Source organism: Cetorhinus maximus, chromosome 2, assembly GCF_964194155.1.
Source record: "Cetorhinus maximus chromosome 2, sCetMax3.hap1.1, whole genome shotgun sequence".
Classification (NCBI taxonomy): Eukaryota; Metazoa; Chordata; class Chondrichthyes; order Lamniformes; family Cetorhinidae; genus Cetorhinus; species Cetorhinus maximus.
The window spans coordinates 5,694,909-5,709,122 of NC_135880.1; the positions used below are offsets into that span (position 1 = coordinate 5,694,909).

Sequence of the window (14,214 nt, forward strand, 5' to 3'; positions counted from 1 at the left end):
CAGCATTTATTGCCCATCCCTAGTTGCCCTTGAGATGGTGGTAGTGAGCTGCCTTCATGAACCGCTGCAGTCCATATGGTGCAGGTACATCCACAGTGCTGTTAGGAAGAGAGTTCCACGATTTTGTCCCAGCGGCATTGAAGGAACAGCAATATATTTCCAAGTCAGGATGGTGAGTGGCTTGGAGAGGAACGTCCAGATGTTAGCGGTACCATGTATTTGCTGCGCTTGTCCTTCCAGATGGTAGCGGCTGTGGGTTTGGAAGGTGCTGTCTGAGGAACCTTGGTGAATTCCTGCAGTGCATGTTGTAGATGGTACACACTGCTGCTACTGTGTGTCGGTGGTGGAGGGAGTCAATGTTTGTGGATGTGGTGCCAATCAAGCGGCTGCTTTGTCCTGGATGGTGTCAAATTTCTTGAATATTGTGGGAGCTGCACCCATCCAGGCAAACGGGGAATATTCCATCACACTCCTGACTTGTGACTTGTACATGGCAGACATGCTTTGGGGAGTCAGGAGGTGAGTTACTCGTCGCAGGATTCCTAGGTCTGAATTCTTCTGTCAGCAGGTGGGCTCGGCGGGAAAGATTGTGGATCTGACCACGGCCTGCGTTCGGCTCCGCGCTGCCATTTTACGCAGACGGGCCAATTAAGGACCACCCAGAGTAGGACGCGAGTCATAGTGCTCAGCACTACCTGTGCGGGCGGGGGGGGAGGAGGGAGAGTCAGGGCCAGCGCTCAGTATCTGAGGAGTTGCGAATGGTGCTGAACATTGCGCAATCATCAGCGAACATCATCAGCAAAGATCCCATTCTGACCTTATGATGGAAGAAGGTCACTGATGAAGCAGCTGAAGATGGTTGGGCTGAATACACTACCCTGCCGTGATGTCCTGGAGCTGAGATGACTTTTTAAAAATTATTCATTCGCGGGATGTGGGCTTCACTGGCTGGGCCAGTATTTATTGCCCATCCCTAGTCGCCCTTGAGAAGATGGTGGTGTGCTGCCTTCTTAAGCCGCTGCAGCCCATGGTGCTAGGGAGTTCCATGATTTTGACCCAGCGACAGTGAAGGAACGGCGATATATTTCCAAATCAGGATGGTGAGTTACTTGGAGGGGAACCTCCAGGTGGTGATGTTCCCACCTATCTGCTGCCTTTGTCTTACTAGGTGGTAGTGGTCATTTGTTTGGAAGGTGCTGTCTAAGGAGTGCATCTTGTAGCTGGTACACACTGCTGCCACTGTGTGTCAGTGGTGGAAGGAGTGAACGTTTGTGGATGTGGTGCCAATCAATCCACAAATTCTACAGTCATGGACAGATGCAGGTTGGTGAGGATGAGGTAAAGTATGTTTTCCCCTCTTGTTGGTTCCCTCACCACCTATCGCAGACCCAGTCCAGCAGCTGTGTCATTTAGGACTCGGCCAGCAGTGGTGCTACCGAGCCACCGTTGGTGATGGACATTAAAGTGCCCCAACCAGAGAACATTCTGTGCCCTTTCCACCCTCAATGCTTCCTCCAAGTGATGTTCAACATGGAGGAGCACTGATTCATCAGCTGAGGGAGGGTGGTACGTGGTAATCAGCAGGTGGTTTCCTTGCCCATCTTTGATCCGATCCCATGAGACTTCTTGGGGTCCGGAGTCGATGTTGATGACCCAGGGCTACTCCCTCCCGACTATATACCTGTGCTACCATCTCTGCTGGGCCTGTCCTGCCAGTGGGACAGGACATACCCAGGGATAGTGATGGTGGTGTCTGGGACGTTATCTCTAAGGTATGATTCCGTGAGGATGACTTTTTAAGGCAGTTGCTTGACTAGTCTGTGAGACAGCGCTCCCAATTTTGACACTAGCCCCCAGATGTTAGTAACGAGGACTTTGCAGAGTCGACAGGGCTGAGATTGCTGTTGTCATTTCTGGTGCCTATGTCGATGCCAGATGGTCCATCCAGTTTCACTCCTTTTTTGTGACTTTGTAGTGGTTTGATACAACTGAGTGGCTTGCTTGGCCATTTCAGAGGGTATTTAAGAGTCAACCACATTGCTGTGGGTCTGGAGTCACATGTAGGCCAGGCCAGGTAAGGACGACAGATTTCCTTCCTTAAAGGATATTAGTGAACCCAACAGGTTTTACAACAAACGACAATCATTTCATTGGTCAACATTAGATTTTTAATTCCAGATTTTTATTGAATTTAAATCCCACCATCTGCCGTGGCAGGATTTGAACCCACGTCCCCAGAGGTTACCTGTCCAGTGACAATACCACTATGGCATCACCTACGGTTTTGTTAGGGCTCCTTGGTGCCACACTCGGTTGTTGCTGAATTGAGTGCACCCATCTTCTCGTAATGCATGTAAATTGCAAAACCGTTGTGATAGCGTGGCCAAGTTTCACTTGTGGACTTGGTCCACCTTGCACACATCATCCGCCACATCTTAATCCAAGTAATGTGAAATGTTATATTTCATCAGCCATGTGTCTGCCCATTTTACCAGTCTAGGTCCACTTGAGGTCTTCTGCCATTCTCCACGTTGTTTTTTTTGTATTTTTGTATTATCTTCATACTTAGAAATTCTTCCCTCTAAATTAGAGTCCAGGACATTAATAAACATCAAGAATAGAGGTCCTGATAGAAACATAGAAACTAGGAGCGGGAGTAGGCCATTCAGCCCTTTGAACTTGCTCTGCCATTCAATATTATCATGGCTAATCCTCTATCTCAACTCCATATTCCTGCTTTTTCTCCATACCCCTTGATGCCCCTAATATCCAAAAATTTATTTCTTGAATATACTCAGTGACCGACCTCCACAGCCTTCTGTGGTAGAGAATTCCACAGGTTGACCACCCTCTGAATGAAGAAATTTTTCATCTCAGTCCTAAATGGCCTGCCCCATATCCTGAGACTGTGGCCCCTGGTTCTAGAATCCCCAACCAGGGAAAATATCCCGCCCGCATCTAGTCTGTTTAGCCCTGTTAGAATTTTATATGTTTCAATCAGATTCCCTCTCATTCTTCTAAACTCTAGTGAATACAGGCCCAGTCGAACCAATCTCTCCTCATACGACAGTCCTGCCATCCCTGCTATCAGCCTAGTGAACCTTCGCTGCATTCCCTCAATTGCAAGCATATCCTTTCTTAGGTAGGGAGACCAAAATGGCACACAATACTCCAGGTGTGGTTTCACCAAGACCCTGTATAACTGCAGTAAGACATCTCTACTTCTGAATTCAAATCCTCTTGCAATGAAGGCCAACATACAATTTGCCTTCCTAATTGCTTGCTGCACCTGCCTGTTTACTCTCATTGACTGGTGTCTCCAGTAAAGACAAATGCAAAGTACTCATTTGGTACTCTTGACTGCACAAGATCTCCTTTTTCATCGTTAATCAGTTCCACACTTTCTTTCACTACCTTTTTATTATTTATATATTTTTTTATTCACTCATGATACTTATAAAATACTTTTGGATACCCTTGTAAGGGATGCAGTAAGGGGTATGGGACTGACTGGATTACTGAAAGCTGGCATAGACTTGATGGGCCAAACATCCTCCTTCTGTGCCATTAAAATTCTAAATTACAGCAGTGACAACACTTTCAAAAGTACTTAATGAGCTGTATAAAGCACTTTGGAATCCCCTAAAGTCAAGAAAGGATCTATGAAAATAAATACAAGTTGTTCCTTTCTATTCAAAGTTCAGATCAAGGGCTTTCCTTCTGTGCTATGAGATTCTACAAACAGCTAGAGGCACGATTAGGGTGGGATGGGGCAGGGAATAAATGGGGCTTCCAGACTGGGTGTGGCCAAATGGCCTGCAGGGGGCAGTGCTGGGAGCTGCTGCAAGGTCGGGTAGAGCAAATACTTTTAAATAAAAACAAAGTGCTGGAAATACTCAGCAGTTCTGGCACTATCAGTAGGGGGAGAAACAGGGTTAAGGTTCTGAATTGAATACAACTCTTCTTCAGTTGAAAGTTATTATTGAATCTGCTGCACCATCCTTTCAGGCTGTACATTCCAGATCATAACAATTCACTGTGTAAAATAACTCATCTTCTTTCTGGGGCTTCTGTCAATCACCTTGAATCTGTGTCCTCTGATTACCAGCCCTCCTGTGAGTGGAAACAAAAGTGTCATTTTCCACTCGAAATGTTAACTCTGTTTCTAACAGTTGCTTTGTAATACAAAACTTCAACATTGCTGAAAAGAGAGTCATGTTGCCAAAGCTATTCATCTTGCAAGTATTAGGACAAACACAAGAATGCCAAATTTCAAAAAATCACAACAACGTATACTAGGAGGAAAGGGGTGCTGATTGGTTGGCGAGTCGACTCTGATTGTCTGAGGTGTTGACATGGGGAAAGCAACTATAGATTCCCCAAACTCCTGGATAATTCAAAAAAGCCACAAGGCTTGAATGCATTCCTTTTGTTTGAGGAGAATGGGTCCCCACATTTGAATGTATGTTGCTTCCAGCAAGTGTAAATGAACCAGGTTACGAGCTCCACTGATTATCTTAAATTCGTTGTTAGTGTTATTAGCGCAGTCAGGATTGTTCAGCTAGTGCTACCCAAGCATGGTACCACATCTAACAGCAGACATTTTGTTTTGGCCAATCAAAATCAGCTTGCCAACCAATCAGCATCCTTCTATAAATTGTAGCGAACGTTTGAAATTTGACATTGTGTTTATCCTAATGAGTGTAAGATGGAAAGTTTCAGCAACATCACTCTTTTCAGCAATATTCAAGTTCTGTACTACCAAGTGACTGTTAGAAGCAGAGTTAACATGAGTGGAAAATTACTGTTTCCATTGACAGGAGGATTAATAATCAAAGGTCACGGATTTAAGGTGATTGGCAAAAGACCCAGAGAGATAAAAACAAAAAGCTAAAAGCTACTGCGGATGCTGGAAATCCAAAACAAAAACAGAATTACCTGGAAAAACTCAGCAGGTCTGGCAGCATCGGTGGAGAAGAAATCAGTTAACGTTTCGAGTCTTCACGACCCTTCGGCAGAACTGAAGCATAGTTAGGAGAAAGGTGAAATATAACCCAGAGAGATGATGAGTTCTTTTACACAATTTTTGGAATGCACAACCTGAAAGGATGGTGGAAGCAGATTTAATAATGCCTTTCAGCTGAAGGGTCAGTTGTATTCAGTCCAAAGCCAAAGCTCTGTTTCCCCTCCCACAGCTGCTACCAGAGCCCCCAATATCAACATCCTGGGGGTTACAATTGACCAGGAGCTGAACTGCACCAGCCATATAAACACTGTGGCTACAAGAGCAGGTCAGAGGCTTGAACTTCTGCTGCGAGTAACTCACCTCCTGACTCCCAAAGCCTGTCCACCATTTACAAAGCACAAGTCAGGAGTGTGATGGAATACTCTCTATTGCCTGGATGAGTGAAGCTCTAACAACACTCAAGGACACCATCGAGGACAATCCAGTCGACTTGATTGGTAAAAGCAAAATACTGTGAATGCTGGAAATCTGAAACAACAGAAAATGCTGCAAAAACTCAGCAGGCCTAGCAGCATCTGTGGAGAGAGAAACAGAGTTAACGTTTCGAGTCTGTATGACCCTTCTACAGAGCCACTTGGTTGGTACCTCTGACCATCTTAATCATTCAATCCCTCCACCTCTGACGCACAGTGTGTCCCAGCTACAAGATGCACCGCAGCAACTCACCAAGGATCCTTTGACAGCACGTTCCAAATCTGCAACCTCTACCACCTAGGAAGAGAGGGCAGCAGATGCATAGGACTGCTGCCACGCACCATCCTGTATCTCCTCCTATCACTGCTTGCTTGTCCCAACAACACCCCCCCCTTCTCCCCACCCCCCTTAAACCAGCTTATATTTCACCCCTTTCCTATTTTTACTTAGTTCTGTTGAAGGGTCATGAGGACTCGAAACGTCAACTGTGCTCTTCTCCGCCGATGCTGCCAGACCTGCTGAGTTTTTCCAGGTAATTCTGTTTTTTGTTTTGGATTTCCAGCATCTGCAGTTTTTTGTTTTTAATATCTGACTTGGAACCATGTCGCTATTCTTTCACTGTCAGTGGGTAAAAATCCTGGGACTTCACCTACTCCCCCTCACTCCCGCCCCAAACGGCACTGTGGGTGTTCCCACACCCCATGAACTGCAGCAGTTCAAAAAGGTGGCTCACCACCACCTTCTCAAGGGCGATGAGAGATGGGCGATAAATACTGACCTAACCCACACCCCGTGAACGAATACCTTTTTATTTTTAAAAAAAATAAGCTGCTGAGCCTTTCCAGCATATTCCGTGCTTTTTTTTTTAAACTCCGGGATTCCTCAGTATTTTGTTTGCTTTTTTTTGGGTCAGTAACTGCTGCTCCCAGCTGTCTCCGCTAGCCCCACCCCCAGCCAATCACAGATCCGCCCCGCCCCCGGCCCCTCCATGCCCAGCCAATCACAGATCCGTCCCGCCCCTACCCTGTCAGTCAAACATCCGCTCGCCCCGCCCCTCCCTTCCCCGTTCGGACCTCCACCCCCCCCCCCCCCTCTTCATGGATGAGGGCCGCCCATCTTCTCGCGAGAGCAGGCCGGCGCTTCCGGTGTTTTGTGCGGTCCCGGCCGGGATCAAGCGGGGCAGCAGAAGAGGCGAGAGTCCGCGAACATGGCGGTCAGCATCCGCGGCCGCTCCGTGAGAAGCCTCCGTATCCGAGGTAACGTGAGCCGGCTGATGATCAGACCCGGGCCCCAAATATATAAAAACAAAAGCCAAACAACACGAAACCCCCCCTCCCCCCCCGCAACAATAACAACAACGACGCTCATACCTTTAATAACGGCCGCCTCAAAGTCTGTTGTTTGTTTATGGAAATAATAAAATGTATGACTTACCCGCAGCGTTAACGGACCATCCTTAATCGTGTGTTTTTTTTTCTCCCTTCCCCCCCCCCCCCTTTCTTTTTCTCCTTCACATATTTTTCGATTGTTGGACCTACATATGCAGGACGGAATGATAGCGGGGAGGAGAACGTGCCGCTCGATCTGTCCCGAGGTAAGAGGGACCGGGATGGGGGGAGGGGGGGGACCTGCCGCACTGAATCGGGAAGTAAATAATCGTAGAAAAGGTTTGCGATAAGATGTGAGGGCAAAGTCGTCGCCCCCAACCCCCACCCCTCGATCGGAGAGTGTGAGGAGGAAGGCTTGAACTTTTGTGGTGGGGATGGCGGGGGGGGGAAGAGAGGGAAGTTTTTTTTCTCTCTCTCCCGCCGCCTTCCAGCTCCCGATTCATTCAGCCTGACTGAGGGCGCCAGCTTTTTCAAACACTAACGGCTCCCCGGGCGCGAGCTCCGGCCGTTGGGGCTCGCGGGGAGGAGGCGATACCATTGATTCCTTTCTGGAGTGGAGCAGGGGGGGGTGGAGGGTGGGGGTTGGGGGGGGGTGCGCGCGGAATATTCAAACTCTTTCTCTCCCACCCCACCCCCCTCTCTTGTGTTTGTGGTTTCGTCCCTCTCCCCGCCACCCAGGCACGGACTGGTCGGAAAGGAGGGGGAGGGGGAGACGCGGTGGGGTGGGGGAGGAGGAGGAGGAGGGGGAGTTATGGAGGGAGAGATGGGGGAGACGCGAGGGGAGCAGGAAGAAGGGGAGTTATGGGGGGAGATGTGGGAGGAGGAGGGGAGGTTATGGAGGGAGAGATGGGGAGGGGGTGGGGGGGAGTTATGGAGGGGGAAACGTGGGGGGTGCTGGAGGAGGGGGAGTTATGGAGGGGGGGAGATGGAGAGGGGGAGAGGCGGGGGGGGGTGCAGGAGGAGGGGGAGTTATGGAGGGAGAGATGCGGGAGGGGGGAGTTATGGAGGGAGAGATGCGGGAGGGGGGAGTTATGGAGGGAGAGATGCGGGAGGGGGGAGTTATGGAGGGAGAGATGCGGGAGGAGGGGGGTCTAAGAGGAGACACAGGAAGAGGAGATTGGGGGGGGGTGGGAGAGAGTCAGGACAGAGGGGCTTGGAGGTCGAGGGTACACGAGCACAAGAAATAGGAATAGACCACACGGCTCCTCGACCCCACTCCGCCATTCAATTCAATCTGGCGGAGAGAATTCCAAAAACCCTCTAAGAAAAAAAATCTCATCTCCATCTTAAGAGAGACCTCTTATTCTTAACTCAGTCCTAAGAGGTTATTTTGGCCACTCTGGATGAAAGCCACTGCTCTGCTCCCTCTCATGACATCATATCCCAACCCACTGCAGCACCATTCTGGGCAAGGGCTATCATTACTCCACAGGTCTTCCCTCCGTGACTCCCTCATTTCCTGTAGTGTCATGTAAGAACATCAGAAATAGGAGCAGGAGTTAGCCATTCAGTCCTTTGAGCCTACTCTGCTGTTCAGAAAAGATCATGGCTGATCTTTGATTCCACTTTTGCACACTACCTCCAAACATCTATCGATCTCAGCCTTGAATATATTCATCAGCTGAGCATCCACAGCTCTCTGGATGCAGAACACCAAAGATTCACAGATCTTTGAGTGAAATTTCTTCTCATCTCAGTCCTAAATGGACAACCCCTCAGCCTGAGACTGTGACTCGCATGTTCTAAATCCCTCGTATCCCCTTTCACCACTGTGTTGTCACATCTCATCTGTTTTCCTCTCCATCATTGTGCCATTGTAACCTCAGCCCCCCAATCCCCCTGCAAGTGAAATAATCTCCCACCTACTTCAATAGCCATTCTGAGCAAGGGCCATCCTATCCCAATCCCATCCCTCGCAGTTATCCCATTCTTGGCAAACTGAGTAAGACCCTTCATGCACCATAACCACCTATTTCAGGTTAATGGTTACTTCAAGTTGCCCTCTGCCTGCTCAGCAATGAAACAAGAAACATTTTTCACTGTCCAGAATAGTGACTTTTGATTAAAGGAGCTGTGAACTATCATACTACCCCAAATCTGTCACTGCCACAACTACAGGGAATGGGTAGCTTCCCTTGATACCACTGCATTGCCAGTAGGCTTTGTTTCAGACCCACAACGATGCGGGGTGATATGACATGTCATCTAATGCATAGTCCATGCTGGTTGAGAAAAAAATGAGTTGTCTCCCGGTGCCAGTGGGGTGCGTGCAGGGTCTCCCGGTGCCAGTGGGGTGCGTGCAGGGTCTCCCGGTGCCAGTGGGGTGCGTGCAGGGTCTCCCGGTGCCAGTGGGGTGCGTGCAGGGTCTCCCGGTGCCAGTGGGGTGCGTGCAGGGTCTCCCGGTGCCAGTGGGGTGCGTGCAGGGTCTCCCGGTGCCAGTGGGGTGCGTGCAGGGTCTCCCGGTGCCAGTGGGGTGCGTGCAGGGTCTCCCGGTGCCAGTGGGGTGCGTGCAGGGTCTCCCGGTGCCAGTGGGGTGCGTGCAGGGTCTCCCGGTGCCAGTGGGGTGCGTGCAGGGTCTCCCGGTGCCAGTGGGGTGCGTGCAGGGTCTCCCGGTGCCAGTGGGGTGCGTGCAGGGTCTCCCGGTGCCAGTGGGGTGCGTGCAGGGTCTCCCGGTGCCAGTGGGGTGCGTGCAGGGTCTCCCAGTGCAGTGTCTCTAAAATTCCTCAATACTGGAGCCTGTTTTTTTTTGTTGGTGTGTGGAGCCTTCAGTGTCTCATTGCCCAGGCGCCATTATGGACCCTGCTCCATCAATCAGTCCCAGTGCTAGCTTTAATTTTGTTCCATCTCTCTGCCACAGAGCCACCTGCCCTGTCTGTCATTCTGCATTAATTTGCCTGCATATGAAGCTTTCAGTGATTTGTTTGTGTTTATAAAATGTATTTTCAGTTTTGAGGGAAGTGGCGGCAGTTTTTTTCTGTATTAAAGTTTACTGCCTTTTTTCCCTATGGGTGGAGAGAGGAGGATGATGGGTGGATGATTTTTTTTTGAAGCGGCCACGTCCTGAGGGGAGGTACCGGCAAGCTGCAGCTCCAGCAGCCCCGGCTCTTTACTGGCTTCCTTGGGGTTGTGCGAGAGACGCGAGGCCGGGGCTTCGTGCTCAGACTTTCGGCCCTGAATCAAGAGCGGGGGAACCCAGGCCCTGTACCTTTTTTTGGTCATGAGGGTGGTCAGTTCGTTGCGGGTTTGTCCTTTTCCGGCTCAAATGTTATTTTTGAAGATTCCTGCGTTGCGAGTAGCGGCTGCTACTCAGTTCCTTTTTATTCTTTATAACACAGATTGCTGTGTTATGACCGAACTGCTCCTTTCTGCAGCAGGCCTGATTGAATGTCACCCATTTTGCAATAACCCCACCGACTGCTCATTGTTCTCATCTATAGTCACATGTAAACAAAAGTTGAAGAAACGGGCTCCAGTTCGCTTTGTCATCTAGACATTTCCGCATTGCTATTTGCTGCAGTCTCTCGTTCGCTATTGAACCGTTTTTCTATTAGCACAGTGCTGGTTTTAAAATAAGGCAGAAGCAAGGGTTTTTAACGGATACGTTGATAAGCATAGTTTTATTTACTACTGTCCTAAGGGAATAATGAAAAAAGAACAATCACCTGGTAGTTCTCATGCCAATTACTGATTTCGGCATCGGGTAAAGATGGTTTCTTGTTTTGTGTAACTGTTGTACTACATAAAGCACTAGGCCTCTAGTGTTCTTGTCTGATAAAACTGCTTAATCTTCTCGGATGATCCTAGAATGCAAAGATAACCCCTAGTTACTTTTCTCTACCGCAGGCTGTCACCTGCACTCTTGCCTCCAACAATAAGTGCAAGGAACTCGTGGATTTCAGTCATTAAGATTGAAACAACCTGGTCAGCTGCCTCGACAACTTCCCTCCCATCCCCCTAGTCCACACTTCCTCAAGGACCCCCCTGTCCAGCCCTGAACACTCATCTTTCACGGATTCTCTCCTATTTTCTCTCCTATCTGCCCTCAAACATGTTGTTGGCCATGAAACTCACCAGCTGCTCCCTTGAAACTAACCCCACTTAAACTGCTGAGCTCTCTTCCTGGCTCCCATGTTAGCTGATATTGTTAATGGTTGTCTCTCCTCAAGTACTTTCCCAATTTTCATATCTGCCGGCATCATCACCCTCATCAACAAGTAAACCTTCATCCCATTGCTTTTGCAAACTACCACCACATCTCCAACTCCCCTTTCTCTCCAAAGTCCTTGGAATGTGTTGTTGCCTCCCAAACCCATTCCATTTTTCCTGGAACCGCCCTCCAATCAGGTCCTCTTATACAGTACTGAAACTGATCTTATCAAACACAAGTGACATCCTATATGATCTTGACACAAAGGTAAATGATTTCTCAGCATCCTTTTCATTCTGTCTACAATCTTTGACACAGTTGACCGCACCAGCGTTTCTCCAGCGCCTCCCCACTGTTGTCCAGCTGGGTGGAACTGCCCTCACCTAAACCCATTCATATTTCTGTCCAGAGAATCACCTGCAGTGATTTCTGTTCTCCCTTTTGCACCATTACTCCTGGTGTCGCAAAGGATTTATCCTTGGTCCCTTCCTATTTTTCACCTACATACTGCCCCTCAGTGATACCATCCAAAAGCACAGCATTAGCTTTTACATGAATGCTGATGGCCCCTGCTCCACCTCAATATCATCTCTTTTGACCCCTTCACTGTTTCTAAATTATCAGGTTGCTTGTCAGACGTCCAGTATTGGATGAGAAGAAATTTCCTCCAACTAAACACAGGGAAAACCAGAGCTATTGTTTTTGATCATCGACAAAAACCCCATTCCCAGCCACCAACTCCGTCCCTCTTCCTGGCAACTGTCTGAGGCTGAAACATACCGCTCTTAAACTGAATAACCCCAAGATGAACTTCTAACCACATCTGCACCATCACGAAGACCACCTATTTCCATTTCCATAACATCACAAAACTCTGCCCTTGCCTCAGCCTATCCGTTGCTAAAACTTTCATCGTGTCTTTGTTACCTTTAGGCCTGACTTCCAATGCATCCCTGGAAGGTCTCTCACATTGTACCCCTATGAGGTCATCAACAACTCTGCTGCCTGTATCCTAACTCGCACCAAGTTCTATTACCCATCACCCCTGTGCTTGCTGACCTACATTGGCTCCTGGTTAAGCAACAGCTATTTACAATCGACGCCGTTAATTATTTGAATGAAGGGACTGAATGTATGGTAGCTAAATTTTGCCGATGCCAAGATAGTAAGTTGCCAAAAGGAGGTAGAAAGTCTGCAAAGCAATATAGACAGGTTAAGTGAGTGGGCAAAAATTTGGTAGATGGAGTATAATGTGGGAAAATGTGAACTTGTCCATTTTGTCAGGAAGACTAGAAAAGCAGTGTATTATTTAAATGGAGAACTCAGTGGTACAGTGGGATCTGGGTGTCCTGGTACATGAATCACAAAAAGTTTGCATGTAGGTAGACCAAGTGATTAGGAAGGCAAATGGGATGTTGGCATTTATTGTGAGGGAAATGGAATATAAAAGTACAGAAGAACGTTTGAATAGGTTGGGCCTATACCCAATGGAGTTCAGACATATGAGAGGTGATCTTATTGAAACATATCCAGGGAACTGGATAGGGTGGATACTGGGAGGATGTTTCCACTTTTGGGAGAGACTAGAGCTAGGGGACACAGATTAAGAATAACAAGTCTGCTGTTCACATTTTTTGATTCATTCATGGGATGTGGGCGTCACTGGCTAGGCCAGCAATTATTGCCCATCCCTAATTGCCCTTGAGAACTGAGTGGCTTTCTAGGGGGCATTTAAGAGTCAACCACGTTTGTAGGTCTGAAGTCACGTGGAGGCCAGACCAGATAAGGACGGCAGATTTCCTTCCCTAAAGGACGTTAGTGAACTAGATGGGTTTTTACGACAATTGACAATGATTTCATGGTCGCCGTTAGAGTTTTAATTCCGGATTTCACCATCTGCCATGGTGGGATTTGAACCTAGGTCCTCAGAGCATTACCCTGGGTCTCTGGATCACTAGCCTAGTGATGATACCACTCCCTGACTAAAAACACTAAAACATTCTAATAACATATCAGAAACAAATTACCGAAAAAGTCCAGTTTAGGATACAGTAAACCTATGCTACCTCAGTACACCACATCAAAACACGTTGGAAATAAATAAGTTCACTTTTTAACATTTCAATTACAACCTACAAAAAGAACATGTATAAAGTAATTCTAACATAGTAAAACACCCTAAGGTTCTTCACAGGAGAATTTATTTTCTGAGGGTCATTAATATTGGAGGTTTCTTTCCCAGTGGAGAACGGGTCATTGATTTTATTCAAGGCAGAGTTGGACAGATTTCTGATAGACAAGGGAGTCAAGGGTTATAGGGGACAGACAGGAGTGTGCAGTTGAGACCACAACCAGAGCAGCCATGATTTTATTGAATGGCAGAACAAGCTTGAAGGGCTTATTTCTAAGCCCTGTGTTCCTATATAACTTAATTTTAAAATTATCGTCATTGATTTCAAATCCTTCCATGGCCTTGTCTCTCCCTTTCTAATTTCCTTTGACCCCACCACCCTCTAAGGTATTTCTATTTCTTCAGTACTCTCCTCTTGAACATCCTTGATTTTGATCTCTCCACTATTGGTGGCCATGCCTCTAGTTGTCAAGGCCTTAACCCCTGGAATCCTTTCTGCCTCTCTTTCTTCCTTGAAGATGCTCCTTAAAAGCTGCCTTCATCTTTGGTATCAAATTTTGTTTGATAATGCTCCTGTGCAGGGCCTCAGGGTGTTTTACTATGTTAGAGGCACTTTATAAATATGTTCTTCTTGTAGGTTGTAATTGAAATGCTGAAGAATGAGCTTGTTTATTTCCAGCATGTTTTGATCATGAGGTGGAGTAGGTTCACTGTATAATAAACTGGACTTTCTCAGTAATTTGTTTCTGATATATTGTTAGAATGCTTTTTAGTGTCTAATTTTGTGTACAGTAATTAAATAAGGCAAATTGGATTGGCAGGGGGGACTTTTACTATGGCAACTATAAACTCTCAAGTACAAACTGCACACATATTGAGCTGACATCAGTGTGTGATAATGTGGGGATCTTTCCAAATTTGTACCTGATATTTTATTAACTTGCCGCCTTTTGATTGTGTTCTGATATTAATTTAACTTCTAAGAACGGACAGTGGGGTTTACATCATTTATTATTTTTCCAGTTTTTATTTTTACACTCTCATGGGCTTTGGGTGTTATTGGCAAGGTTAGCATTTATTGCCCTCAAAGGTGGTGTTAGTGGTCTTG

At 47.4% G+C, this 14,214-nt stretch overlaps 1 protein-coding gene across 2 annotated transcripts in view; it reads left to right on the forward strand.

Annotated features, from left to right (window-relative positions):
• Positions 1–6,594: 6,594 nt before the first annotated feature.
• The window catches only part of rictora (RPTOR independent companion of MTOR, complex 2 a), a 225,752-nt gene continuing 218,132 nt past the window's right edge, over positions 6,595–14,214 (forward strand). For both annotated transcript variants that reach the window (XM_078560454.1, XM_078560460.1), the window contains exons 1-2: positions 6,595–6,696; positions 6,987–7,034. In XM_078560454.1, the coding sequence (XP_078416580.1) occupies positions 6,648–6,696; positions 6,987–7,034 (97 nt within the window). In that variant the 5' untranslated portion in view covers positions 6,595–6,647. The remainder of the gene's footprint in view (positions 6,697–6,986; positions 7,035–14,214) is intronic.